A 13,269-nucleotide genomic window follows, 5' to 3' on the forward strand; every position below is an offset into this window, starting at 1 on the left:
ATCATCCGTACACCCGATTGTAGACAAAAACACGCTTATGTCATTTAAATATGCTGAAGCATTTTCATTCTAGAGATGGAGATCCGGTGTAACTAGTTCAGCCTCCAACGGTGGCAGTGGTGGGAGTTACAGCTCTCGTTAGTGACTGGTCTGAGCCTGATCTAGCAACACCATGTGAAGACCATATGTGTGGCAGGCATAGACCGTAAAAGAAATGGACACAGCGACCCCATAGGATTCAACGGAGACCAGTGAAATCAATAGAAGCACGCACTTCCTTGGGGTCGAGTGTACTGCGCAGACTCAATCTGAGCTTGTTGAAGTAAGTGTCACATGAGCAACCTGTAAGTCTTCTAATCGCTGTGCCAAGAGAAATCTGAATCACCCACCGAATCTTACAGACGTTGTTGAATTATGTGGACTCTCTATGGGCTTCTCTCTTGACTTTATGGCTCCACATAAAAAGGCGGTGCCCAGGGATCCTTAAAAAAAATATGAAACCCTGCTCCCCTGGTGGCAGGTTGGCTAACTCTGAATTTATGGCTACTTTAGTTAAACAATTGTCTTACACAAATTTCAGCGACAGGATGTGATTGATTTACTTCGTGCTCACCCTTCCATTTTAGGTAATGTGCCATCCCACACCACGGTGCTGGAGCATGATATTGACGTGGGTGACGCCAGACCTATTAAGCAGCATGCTTAAGAAGTGATGCAGAGAGAAGTTGGCTATCTGGTAGAACACTGCATAGCAAATACTAGTTCTAGTCCGTGGAGCTCCACTTGTCTGCTAACGCCCAAGTCCGATGGAACCCTTCATTTCTGTACTGATTTTAGAAAGGTGAATGCAGTTACTGTGTCTGATTATTTTCCACTGCTTCGCATGGACTACTTGATTGATAGAGTTGGCCTAGCTAAAAGTATTACAAAGTTAGATTTACTAAAAGGATATTGGCAGGTGCCTTTGACCCAGCGAGCTTCAGAAATCTCAGCTTTTGTTATGCAAGATGCGTTTATGAAGTATACTGTAATGCCCTTTGGGGTGAAAAATGCTCCGGCCACTTTCCAACGCCTGATGCAACTTGTATAGGGGGAAGTAACAAACTGTGGCGTCAATCTTAATGATGTGGTCGTTTACTCTGAGGACTGGGATAGTCACATGTCCAGTCTGGGGATTGTGTGCCAGCGGTTGACCGACGCCTCTCTTACACTGAACTTGGCCAAGTGTGAATCTGGGAAATCCATGATTACTGCGTAAGTGCATTTTTGACACCGTTAATATGTCCCACTCGTATTCTGTAAGGGAAGAAGTGATGAGGAAGTTGACAGAGCCATGAGTTTGCTATTTTACAAAGATGCCTTTATATATTCAGTTAAACCGCACTCATAGTACACCTGTGAGGAAAATACATTCAGGGTTCTAACTTTAAATAATAAAAAATGAAATTAAATATTAAAACTCTAACTCCTCTTGGTCAAGTGACACATGAAAGTTAAACTATTACAGCAGGATCTCTTTTGTCACATGAGGAAGTAAACTACCCGAAGAGCAAAAAACATAGTGAGTATCACGATTTTACAATCATCTTTGATTGCCAAACTCAATCCAGACTGGTTTAATGTGAAGTAAATCAATAAACCGTATCAGATATTTAAAAGAATTAGCTTATGATATTAGGAGAGAAAACACAGAGCTTGTAAATAATCAGAATCCACTTTTACTTTCATTTTAACTCCGTGCTTGTCAGAATTTATGCAGTTTGTGAATTTTATTCTGTGTAAATGTTAGGATAAAATAGTTTTTCATGTGTGCAGATTGTTGTGGACTGACTGTTGTGACAGAGGTGGATTTGAGAAAATGAATTGCGGAGATGATTCATAACTGACTCAACATCTGGAGCTGGATCAACATCTGGAGCTGCTTTTAGATGAAACCATGGCCTCCAGAATGATTCCCTCTGAAGAATGCGAAACACAGATAAAGACATTCAAGAGGTGAGAACTCCAAAATGAATGCATAATACAATAAGATGTTCATTAATAGTCAGATTCAGGGGTGTGAGTCCGATTTACCTTAACTCATGGATGTGTCTGTGAGGAAAAATAATCTTTCAGATCTCTGCAGAGAGGAAGACTCTTCTGTTGAGCGCAGATGAGATATTATGAGTGTCATATACTGCAGGTGTGGTGTGTTATAGACATTCACCAGGTGTCCCTGTTGCTGCTGGATGTTTCTGTGTCTGTCTGTATCTTTGTGTGTATTGCTTTAATCTTTTAACTCTCAAGTCACAACAAACTCCTCACTGAAAAAGAAAAATCAGTTGGATTAACATAAATATATACATCGGTTGCACATTTGTTATGTTCTCTCAACATAATTTATCTCTATATGTTACTTAACTTATGTTTGTCAAATTAACATGATTTTTAAATATTTTTTGTGCTACTTCTGTCACTGTACCACATGTTGATTTAACATGATTTTTTTTATTTTTTATTAAAGCTTTATCTACTATATGCTGGTGTTTCAATAAATTAAACAAAATTATTATGACATCTATGATAGATTAATAACAGATTAAAAAATCTTTGGTCAACTATAGCATTTTAGCAAACTTAATATTGTACATTATTAAGCCAATAAGCAAAAACATTTATTGGAAAAGAAATACTGTATTTTTTTTTTCAACAGTACACAATAATCCCAACAGATTACAAATATACAAATAAGCATAATACACATACAGTAGGTGGATAACCAGAATGGGTAATACCGCCATGTTTACTGCTGCCGCAGGGTCGTGGTGTTACCTGCAAGTCAGTCGTGAGTTAAAATCATTTATATGAAACTGTCACCAGGTGGTGCAAAGGGATGGATTGCAAACTGACTGTAGTTGTAAAATGTTGGTTTGTAAACAGAGATGAAAGGACAAAGTAAAACAACAATAACATTATAATATTTCACTGTAACATCCTTAAAACCCATTAAGACATTGGATACTCTATGTCTACAGGCTACACATTAAAAGAAAGACTCTTTTTGCATGCTGCATTATTTGTCAGGGATCTGCAAGAAATGGGACCCAAATGCAGAATGAGCAGACAGGGATATTTTATTAACAAAACGTAGACTGGAACAGCTGGGGGAATTTGCAGTGTAACAGTTCAAACAGATGGGCAGGGCAGACAACAATACGGGCAGGAGGGATGACCACTGAGACAGTCTAAGATGACCACAGGCCCAAGCACAGAGTAGGCAGCTCCAGAGGAAGGGCCAGGTAGACAAAGGAAACCTGTAGCTTCAAGTAAAACTCAAATGTCACCAGTCTAGTCACCAGGTAGAGACTCACAAGACCAGAGACTTGACACGTCAGAGAGGTGAGCTGCTTCCAGGCAGTGGGGTTCAGTGGCCAGGAAATCTGAGTGGGGGCAAGACAGGACAATACACAAAAACAAGACTAGACTCAATGACACAGACAATTGAAAACAAAGAGTGAACAAAAAGGCAAAATAAACAAAACTATCCAAATAAATAAGAGCTTAAAAACAAAAAGCCAAGATCGAAAAAGGAACTGCACTCTCAAACTGAGTAAATGAAACCCTAAATCAAAAGATAATAACAAAAACTAGATTAGGATGTACACAATCAAAAAACAAGAACTAGATAGAACTAAAAAGGCAAAAAAGAACCGAAGATACTGATTAACTAGACAAGAGATCAAAAACAACTTGAGCAAGATCAAAAGGATAAATTCTGGCCCAAGAAACAGGTAAACACCAAAAACGAACCAGCAGAGACACAAGGAAAGAAACCCCAATATATAGGACAGTACACATGAGGATCAGGTGAAAACAATCAAGCAGACAAGGGCTAAACAAGTGGGCGTGACCAGGGGTAACAAGGAGGTGGGACAAGGGGAGCACTTGGCAGACACGAACAAAGACAGAACTATGTGCTTAGACACAAAATAAACAAAGAAACATGGAACAGAGACAAGATGGACAGGGCTGTCAGGGCAGGATCCTGACAGTACCCTCCCCCTAATGGATGCCCCCAGGCGTCCACACTGGGCAAAACAGTACAGGGAGGTACCAACTGGGTGGGCGGGTTGGGAACAAAACTTGGAACTCCAGGGTAGCCAGGAAACCTAAGGGGTGGGACTGGGAGGGAGGAAAATAATCCTGGGGGATAGTTTGAGGTGGACCAGGGAGGTTCTGGCTTATGGGATCCAAAAGGACTAGCTAATAGGGTGGGTGGGATAGGGATCTTGTTGGTGGTCCTTCTAGGGGGCTGGACTTGTTTTACTGGAGGAACCTTGGAAGTAGCCTTTACGGCCTCTGATGTATGTATATATATATACTGATTAAAAGCTAAATGTTTTCATTTCGGTTCATTTTTGGATAGCAATAGCAATCTTTCAGATTCCATATGGAGAGTGAAATGAGAATGGTCCCACATTTAGGAAAAATAATCTTATTAAAGGGGTCAAATAATAACCATTTTCCACAAGTTGATATGATTCTTTAGGGTCTTAATGAAAAGTATGTAACATAGTTTGTTTAAAATTTCTCAATGTTAGTGTAAAAAACACCTCTTTTCAAAACAGGCTGGTTTGTGGGATTCTCCTTTAATGCTAATGAGCTCTGCTGACTCCACCCTATTCTTCTGATCTTCTCTCTGAGACGGGGCATAGATTACGTGGGGGACGTTTCCCCCCCACTTTTATTATCATGGAAATTCGTCCCCCGCACTTTTATGGTCAAGAGTGTAAAGTACGTTTGGAGAAATGAAATAGATGCACCCTTGATCTACTTAAATGCGTTTATGTTCACATGAATCCTTCATGATCCAGCCTCCAGCAGTGAGTATAATGTATTTAAATGAATTATTGAAAATTGCCTTTTCTAATAATGTGCCAATTAGCAAGTTTCACTATGAATGTGGCTAAAGTAAACAGTCTCTCAGAGAGCAGAGCTCATTAGCATTAAAGGAGAAAAAAGGTGTGTTTTTGACAGGGTAAAAAACTGGGTTTTTTTTACACTAACATTGTGAAATTTCAAACAAACTATGTTACAGACTTTTCATTAAGACCCTAAAGAATCATATCAACTTGTGGAAAATGGGCATTATATCACTCCTTTAAAATGTGTTGCTATAATTTTTATATTAGTATACTTAGCAGCTGAGTCTGGGCCTAATCTAGGCTATGTTGTTAACTATTCATAAGTTTCTTGTATGTTTTTTATCCAGTTTTTTTTCCCATTGCATCTGAAAATAACTTTTAAATGCACAAATTCACTTTGTGCACTCTGACGCAGAACCTGCTGTAAGAAAAACTGGTTTGGACATTGAAGATTTGGATGAATATGTATATTGCAGCATAGCAGTGACCAAGTACATGAAATACCTACCTTGGGTTCAATCGAAATCAGAATGAACCCAGAACATGCAAAGCTCAAACCCTTTATACATTTTCAGTTTACTACACTTCATGTGAATGAAGTTGCTCCTGTTGTAACAGCTGTAGTCTGTGTATTAATTAAAGAGCCACACAGATGGGAAATCAAAAATTACCTGTATTACAGTGTATGATGTAGCTGTCCATCTCTGTAAACAATGTGCAAATAATTAAACAAAAAAATGTACACGATTTATAAAGTTATTGGCTTCTAAAGTAAGGAGTCGACTCTGAATCGCTGAAATGAGTCGTTATAGATTTCAAATCTTTTGCCCATCTCTATGTACGTCACTAGGAACACTTTGCATAATAATCTCTGCCTACCGTGTTGGGAGAAACGGAACTCTGAGCTGCCTCACCCCCCCCCCCCCCCCACAGACGCTCTGGTTTGTGTGATAGCATCATGTCGAGGAGACAGTGTGTTTTATTTTCACTGCCAAAGAATGAAGATCAGAAGAACCAATGGCTAAAATTAATTTTCACCACAATACCAGAGCAGTACAACAAATCCCTTTTGTTGTGTTCACAACATTTCACTGATGAATGCTTTTCTAATCTCGGTGAGTACAGCGGGATTTTCAAAGCGTTTGGCCATAAAAGATGGTTCATTACCAACTTTATTTAGAACAACGAGCATCTCCGAAATCACAACGCAAAGTATGATTATTAAGTTATGTGTCTGTTTTCTCCCGAGCGTCTTATCAGTATGTGTGCTGTCTGCAGCCTTTGTTTGTGCTGATCGTCATGTACAAACACGTCATTAAAATGAAGTGTAACTCCGTGAATACTCAACGAAGAGACATGAGAGAGATATCTATAGAAAGCTGTGCTGCTAACAGATATTCTGTGATAAAGTAATCCATATGAAAACAACGTGATGTCCAATCTTTCACGTCTCCCTTCATTATATCTAATGACTACAAGTAACGCCCCCGAGCTGAACGCGCTATTCAGATTCAAACTGAAGCGTGCAGCTTGAATACACCCACACAGAAGAAAAAGCAGCGGCTGTTCAAGTTTTTTATTTTACTGTTTGCTTCGCGCTTAGAATTTTCATCTTACTGGCTCTTTAAGTTCTGACACCCCTTTGTCTGAGGTGGTTCTCAGTGTCCCACACCTTTCCCATTCTACAATCAGTCCCCATTTGCTCAGGATGTGATCATCCCAAATGGTCTACAAACAGCATAACTTTTGACTTTCTTCTTCTCTATAATAATTAAGCCATTTTGAGAAATGAGCATGATCAAACATATTGTGAAGTGGAAGCTGGGTCGAGGCAGACTATAATATCTTACATTGCCTCCTAGGTAGGGCCGGCTCTAGCCCTTTGGTTGCCCTAGGCGAGATTGAGTTTTGCACCCCCCAGGCTGAGTATCCCTGGTCTCAGTGGTCTGTGTTCACTGGGGCCTGGATTGCTAGATGTGGGCCCTTCACCTGCAACAGCCAGATCAGTGGTGTTAAATTAAATTGTAACCATGTAGGTTATCAGTGAAGTTACGTTTGCTAGTAATACGTACAGTGCTTAATTTGTAAATTGCGAGGTACCGGAACAAAGCGGGGCAACGGATCTGGCACACGATTACAGAAGAGAGAGGTAACAGAGCACTCGCGCAACCACATTGGTGGACCAGTTTAAGTGATTAAGAGCATGCATCAGTTGCTTTTATAGAGTCTATAAGGTCATGAATTACATGGAAATGCCATGCGATTTTAAAACAACAATTTCCAGGCCTAAAAACTTTTCTTAGCAGGACTATGTGTCGCATGGTTTTAATAAATCTTGCAGCTTTCAAGGTTAGATTGAGGGAAATTCCTGCATTTATTCAAAATAGCTTGTAGATTTGAATAATAAAATAAATCCACACAAAGTCTAAGATGAAATCAGTCATTTGAATCCATGAACTCTCTCAGAGCGTGCTTCTTATCAGCGCATCAGTGACCTGCACACTGCGATACAAGACTCACTCGCATTTCAGGACAGCTGACAGAACTGTCACTTGACTAATCGGGTCATTGTTGCACTGTCACAAAAATAGTTTGCACACCTTTTTACGAATTCTAAGCCATTTGGTACTCACGCGGTCCAAAGGCTGTATTATCAATCAATCACCTTTATTTATATAGTGCTTTAAACAAAATACATTGCGTCAAAGCACTGAACAACATTCATTTGGAAAACAGTGTCTCAATAATGCAAAATGATATTATTATATATATTATATATATTATATAGGATTATGTGCCCTCACAGTCACATCCAAAGCTTGTGCATATAAAGCTGACTTGTGAGTATTATATAAGAGTTGTTTTCCGTAGTTTGTTGATTTTAAGGAACCAAATACAAACAATATGATATCTGATGGGTGTAGACAAATAAAACAGTTTCATGGCACACTCTACTAAAATACAGGGGAAAAAAAGAAAGAATGGGGGAACAAATCAATAATTAAACAACACTGCAACGTCAATTTTGGTGTTGTATCAGACACTTGCAATTAATATCAGGCTATATGAAAAACAAGCTCAAATAGAGTTAACAAGGTCTTTGGCCGGCGAATGAGGAGATCTGTGTTTTGTCCGCATCTGAAGAAAGTGCAGCACATTATATGCCATTATCCACTTTTACAGGTTAGGATATAACATTTATTTTTTAATTTTTTTTGCTGTTTAATACAATTGGCCGTCCCACGGAGGAGATGGAAGGATATAAAACAGGAGAGACAAAACAGCGTGTCAGTCGTCCGTGAGGGGGACACAAATAAAAACCAAACATAACTAAAACCCAGGCCTGGTCCTCTCTCGTCCGTCACTCTCTCCGCTCCTGTTTTATATCCTTCCATCTCCTCCGTGGGACTCGAGACCGGTGGGTCAAGCAGGTGTCGCTCATTTCCAATCACTCCACCAGCCTCGCTCTTGTTCCCACAGCTCTTGGCCCTGCCCCACTCACCACACAAACCAAATTCAGTCCAGTTGGAGGGGGTTGGGATTTGGGGGTAGTTCTGTATAGCTTGTGGGGGTTGACATAAAGGTGTGAATATCTTGCACTTTATATGGAAAGTGTCTTATGAGGGTTTAAAACTTGCAGAGCAGTTTTAGGCAAAGTAGGACAAATGCCTCACTTGGTTTGGCTTTTGTATTACATATATAACAATATAATTTTTGTTTTTTTCTCATTAGAGATAAGGCACCTCTGAGAGAGAGACAAAAGAACTGGCAAAAGAGACGTGCATCGGCCAAAGAGACCAAAACATTTGTTCTTAATGTATTTGTTTTCTTTGTAGCTACTATTTTCACTATTCCACAGTTAATTGTTCATGGCAATGCCGCAGTCATTTTGGCAATACAAATGTAAAAATATATTGCATTAATAAGAAACTGTCCCGAGACATCATATAGGCCTAATTATTTTTAGTTTCATTCATGGGCAATTCGTTACAGATATGACATTCACAGTCAAAACCTGGGGCCAGATTCATGAAAATCTTCTTAGAATTCTAAGAAACGCATATACAATGCTTTAAAAACATTAATAGAGATGTCTAGAGGGTATTTAATAGGTTTGCCCCTTACGTAAGATTTTTCTAGTTACTACTAGTCATCCATTTAAGTCATTATGCAACTAATCGCACGTTTATATTAAATTTACATCTATAATCCATAATGAGCCTTAAACTAATAATTGTGAAACTGTCCTTTGACTCCTAAAACTAAGGTTGTTGGTTCAAGTCCCGGGCTGGCGATACCACGACTGAGGTGCCCTTGAGGTGCCCTTAGCAAGTCACTCTACCCCAAATTGCTCCCTGAGCACCGCAACATAAATGGCTTCCCACTGCTCCGGGTGTGTGTGTCTTTGGATGGGTTAAATGCAGAGCACTAATTCTGAGTATGGTCAACATACTTGACCACATGTCACTTTCACTTTAAAAAGGAGACATTTTAATTATTTATTAATAAACAAATGTTTTCTTGTTGGCTGCAAAATGAAATTCACAGTGCTTACTCTCATCTCCACAGTATACTGTATACGAACCTTTAAAGATAAATGCAACCTTCATAGATTACATAATACTCATGTATGTGAGACACCCCAATTTTAAGTTATTTCATTATCAGGAAAAATTCAAGTGATCGAGAGGGTGCATTAATAATTAATAATTTAATACCTAATCATTTTCACACATTTCTTTTCGGTTACAGTACGAAATCTGCATTAAAAAAAATAATCTTTTCAAATTTACAACCGAGACAGATACAGTTATAACCTGTAAATTGAAGGCTATTTGATGTTTTAAAAGGCTTATGTTGGTCCAATTCGTTGAAAATTAGTTGTTCTCGATCAAGATTAAATGGGTGCATGATTCTTATAAACTTGTTTAATAAATCTGTTTTGCATTAAATAATAAAGATATATAAAGCAGGTTAAAGGTGCTGTAGGGAACTTTTGTAAAAAAATATTTTTTACATATTTATTAAACCTGTTATTATGTCCTGACAGTAGAGTATGAGACAGATAATCTGTGAAAAAAATCAAGCTCCTCTGGCTCCTCCCAGTGATCCTATTGCCATTTGTAGAAACTCCATCACTCCCGGTAAAAAATAACCAATCAGATCTGCGGTCCGTAACTTTGTTTGTGTTCAAAATGTAGAAAAATGTATATAATAAGCGAGTACACCATGAATCCATTTTCCAAACCGTGTTTTTGGCTTGTCCTGAATCACTAGGGTGCACCTATAATAAGTGTTTATATTTGGACTATTTTAGATTGCTTTGGGGGTACCGCGGCAGAGTAACCCAGTACCTTTGTGATTCTTCATAGACATAAACAGAGAGAAGTAGTTCCGGCTACAATGTTCTTCCGCAAGACGCAAGCAGTTCTGTTTATTAACCGCTAGAGCGTCAAAAGTTCCCTACCGCAGCTTTAAGTTAAATATTACTGTACAAATAATTTTAAAATGCTATAGACTGCATTTAAGTTGGAAGTTTCACATTTTGCATGTGCATTATAAAGTAAATCATTTTTTACATGCAATTATCCATTATAAAACCAAACAAGCAATGAAGATAAAATATGTAGATAAATAAAAATAAATCATGCACACCATGCAAATCTTGTACTCTGATATTTTAAGGAATATGATACACCACTGCATTTAAATGCGGCTGCATTTTTTTGTTTTACTTAAATAAAATGAAAGCAAATAAAGAAGGCTCCCTGTAAAATCATTGAAGTTGTCAATTAATGAAGATCTTTTTTACACCGTGTGCATTTTGTTAATTTTAATGAGAGAACTTGAGTTTAAACGTGAGGACATTTTATTAATCAGTCCATTCATTTCAGTTTCAGCGATTTAGCTAAATCGTGCATGCTGTTTTATTAAAGGATTTTTGAATATAAATTTAATGAAAATTTATTTGTGACAAATATAGGCATAATATGTGAGAATATTTTGCATATAAATCCATGTAGCCTAGTTCACTAAAATAGGATACCACTTTAATTGCTCTGATGCAAAGTAAACCATCACTTCTTTAGGATAATATAACACATAGTTCATATTATATAAATAATACTGCACACCTATTAAATATTTCAAATCTAAAATATGGTGTACTACTGTGTAGCTTAGAGAAAATGTAAGCACAAGCTTATAGGCTTGACATTTATCCTGCTTAAATTCATTCAAAGAAATGCAAAAATAAGTACTTAAAGGGTTAGTTCACCCAAAATCAAAATTATGTCATTAATAACTCACCCTCATGTTGTTCCAAACCCGTGAGACCTCTGTTCATCTTCGGAACACAGTTTTAGATATTTTAGATTTAGTCCGAGAGCTCTCAGTCCCTCCATTGAAACTGTGTGCATGGTATACTGTCCATGTCCAGAAAGGTAATAAAAACATCATCAAAGTAGTCCATGTGACATCAGAGGGTCAGTTAGAATTTGATGAAGCATCGAAAATAAATTTTGGTCCAAACATAGCAAAAACTACGACTTTATTCAGCATTGTCTTCTCTTCCATGTCTGTTGTGAGATTTCAAAACACTGCAGTGTAGTGATATCCGGTTCGCGAACGAATCATTCGATGTAACCAGATCTTTTTGAACCACTTCACCAAATCGAACTGAATCGTTTGAAGTGGTTTGCGTGTCCAATAAGCATTCATCCACAAATGACTTAAGCTGTTAACTTTTTTTTAATATGGCTGACACTCCCTCTGGATTAAAACAAACCAATATCCCGGAGTAATTAATTTACTCAAACAGTACACTGACTGAACTGCTGTGAAGAGAGAACTGAAGATGAACACCGAGCCGAGCCAGATAATCGTTCTCGAGTCAATAACCGGTTGCATCGGTTTTCGGATCACCAGTAGTTCTTTCGAACAGTTCGATTCAATAAACTGGTTGAAGAAAACTTAAACCATTTTTATTTAATATTTAATATTGCTTTTGTGTTTCAGTTTGTGTGAGAATAAATCTCCTGAACCCAGCTGTGTGTCCATGAAGAGTGACGCGTCAATGAGCCCTCCACTTAAATTCAGCACGGGAGACCCATCTACTGATCTGAGGTGTTGTTTAGTTTACAGTATGATAAATATTTATATGATATTCATTCATTTACTGATCTGTATTTAATACATTAATACTTATTTACAAAAATATTCAATATTTTTTCAACTACAGTCAAAAACTTGAAGGACCAGAATCACATACAGCAAAGAAAAACGTAGACTCCATTTTCAAGGTTGGTTTTGTGTGTGTGTGAAGTTATTAGCAGGTGTGATATACAAGCTAACAGAATTTTGTTACAAGAATGTTCTCCAAATATTCAGTGTTGATTCTAGGAACAAAAAAAAAAAAAAAAATGTCCAGTTGTCTTAATGTTATAGGAAAGTTTTTAAAAGGTAGGATTTGCCTCAAATGTTCTGTAAACTTAATTTTGTTATGTTCTTAAAAATAAGAACACAAACTACAACTTTCTTCAGCCACAGCCTTAGATGAACTAAACATACAAGACTTTAACATTTAAACAAGATTAAACAACTCCAGCTTCAGTTATTACTACCCAGTTTGATGTTATTTCTGTTAGACATCTATATAAGTTCTTATTGATAATTAACAGAGGATTAGATGTTGACCTCTTGTTGAAAATGTTTAATTTAAAGTCACCATCACATAGATCAGTGTTTGCTTTAGTTGGGCTCTTGACTCTTGCCTTACTAAGTTGCTTTTTTTGCAGGTTTTTTTTTTAGAAAAAAATTCTGTTGATAAAGCAGACCAACATGTCTGTTTTAATAACAAGTAAATGACTGCTTTAAAGAAGTTTAGATTACTGTTTTTATGTTAATTCACTTTTGGAATTAAAATGTTATATGGGAAGAAAGTAATAAACTCAAATGTGAAAATATAAGTATTTTTTACACACTATAAGGATTTCTGTAAGATTGTCCAAAACTGTTTCAAATGTTTAATATATCACACTTAGACATTGCCACTCATCATACAAACCTTAACAATGGTGACAATAAAAAAAATTGCAGCAATTCATTCTGGGAGCCATGAATGTGTTTTGTGTGCTGGTATAACGTATGTCACCATTTTTGTGTTTCATATGCCAAACGTTGATGTATGTGATTGTATTAATGATCCAAAACATGTTTTAAACCTGAAGTTAGCAGTATTTAATAGTATTTATACAATCCCAAACATCAGCATCTGAAGTGCAGCAATAGTGTCATTCTTTTCACATTTGGTGAGTTACTTAAACCACTTTAATCCTGCCACTTGTCTGTCATTAAAGATATGTTG

General features: G+C 37.4%; 1 protein-coding gene across 1 annotated transcript in view; it reads left to right on the forward strand.

Moving 5' to 3' along the window:
* The first annotated feature begins 1,096 nt into the window (after nucleotides 1-1,096).
* The window catches only part of LOC127987945 (NACHT, LRR and PYD domains-containing protein 12-like), a 50,489-nt gene continuing 38,316 nt past the window's right edge, over nucleotides 1,097-13,269 (forward strand). The window contains 4 exon segments of the mRNA XM_052590403.1: nucleotides 1,097-1,254; nucleotides 1,816-1,995; nucleotides 11,922-12,029; nucleotides 12,145-12,205. Of these exon segments, the coding sequence (XP_052446363.1) occupies nucleotides 1,937-1,995; nucleotides 11,922-12,029; nucleotides 12,145-12,205 (228 nt within the window). The 5' untranslated portion in view covers nucleotides 1,097-1,254; nucleotides 1,816-1,936.

Source organism: Carassius gibelio, chromosome B22 (assembly GCF_023724105.1).
Source record: "Carassius gibelio isolate Cgi1373 ecotype wild population from Czech Republic chromosome B22, carGib1.2-hapl.c, whole genome shotgun sequence".
NCBI lineage: Eukaryota > Metazoa > Chordata > Actinopteri > Cypriniformes > Cyprinidae > Carassius > Carassius gibelio.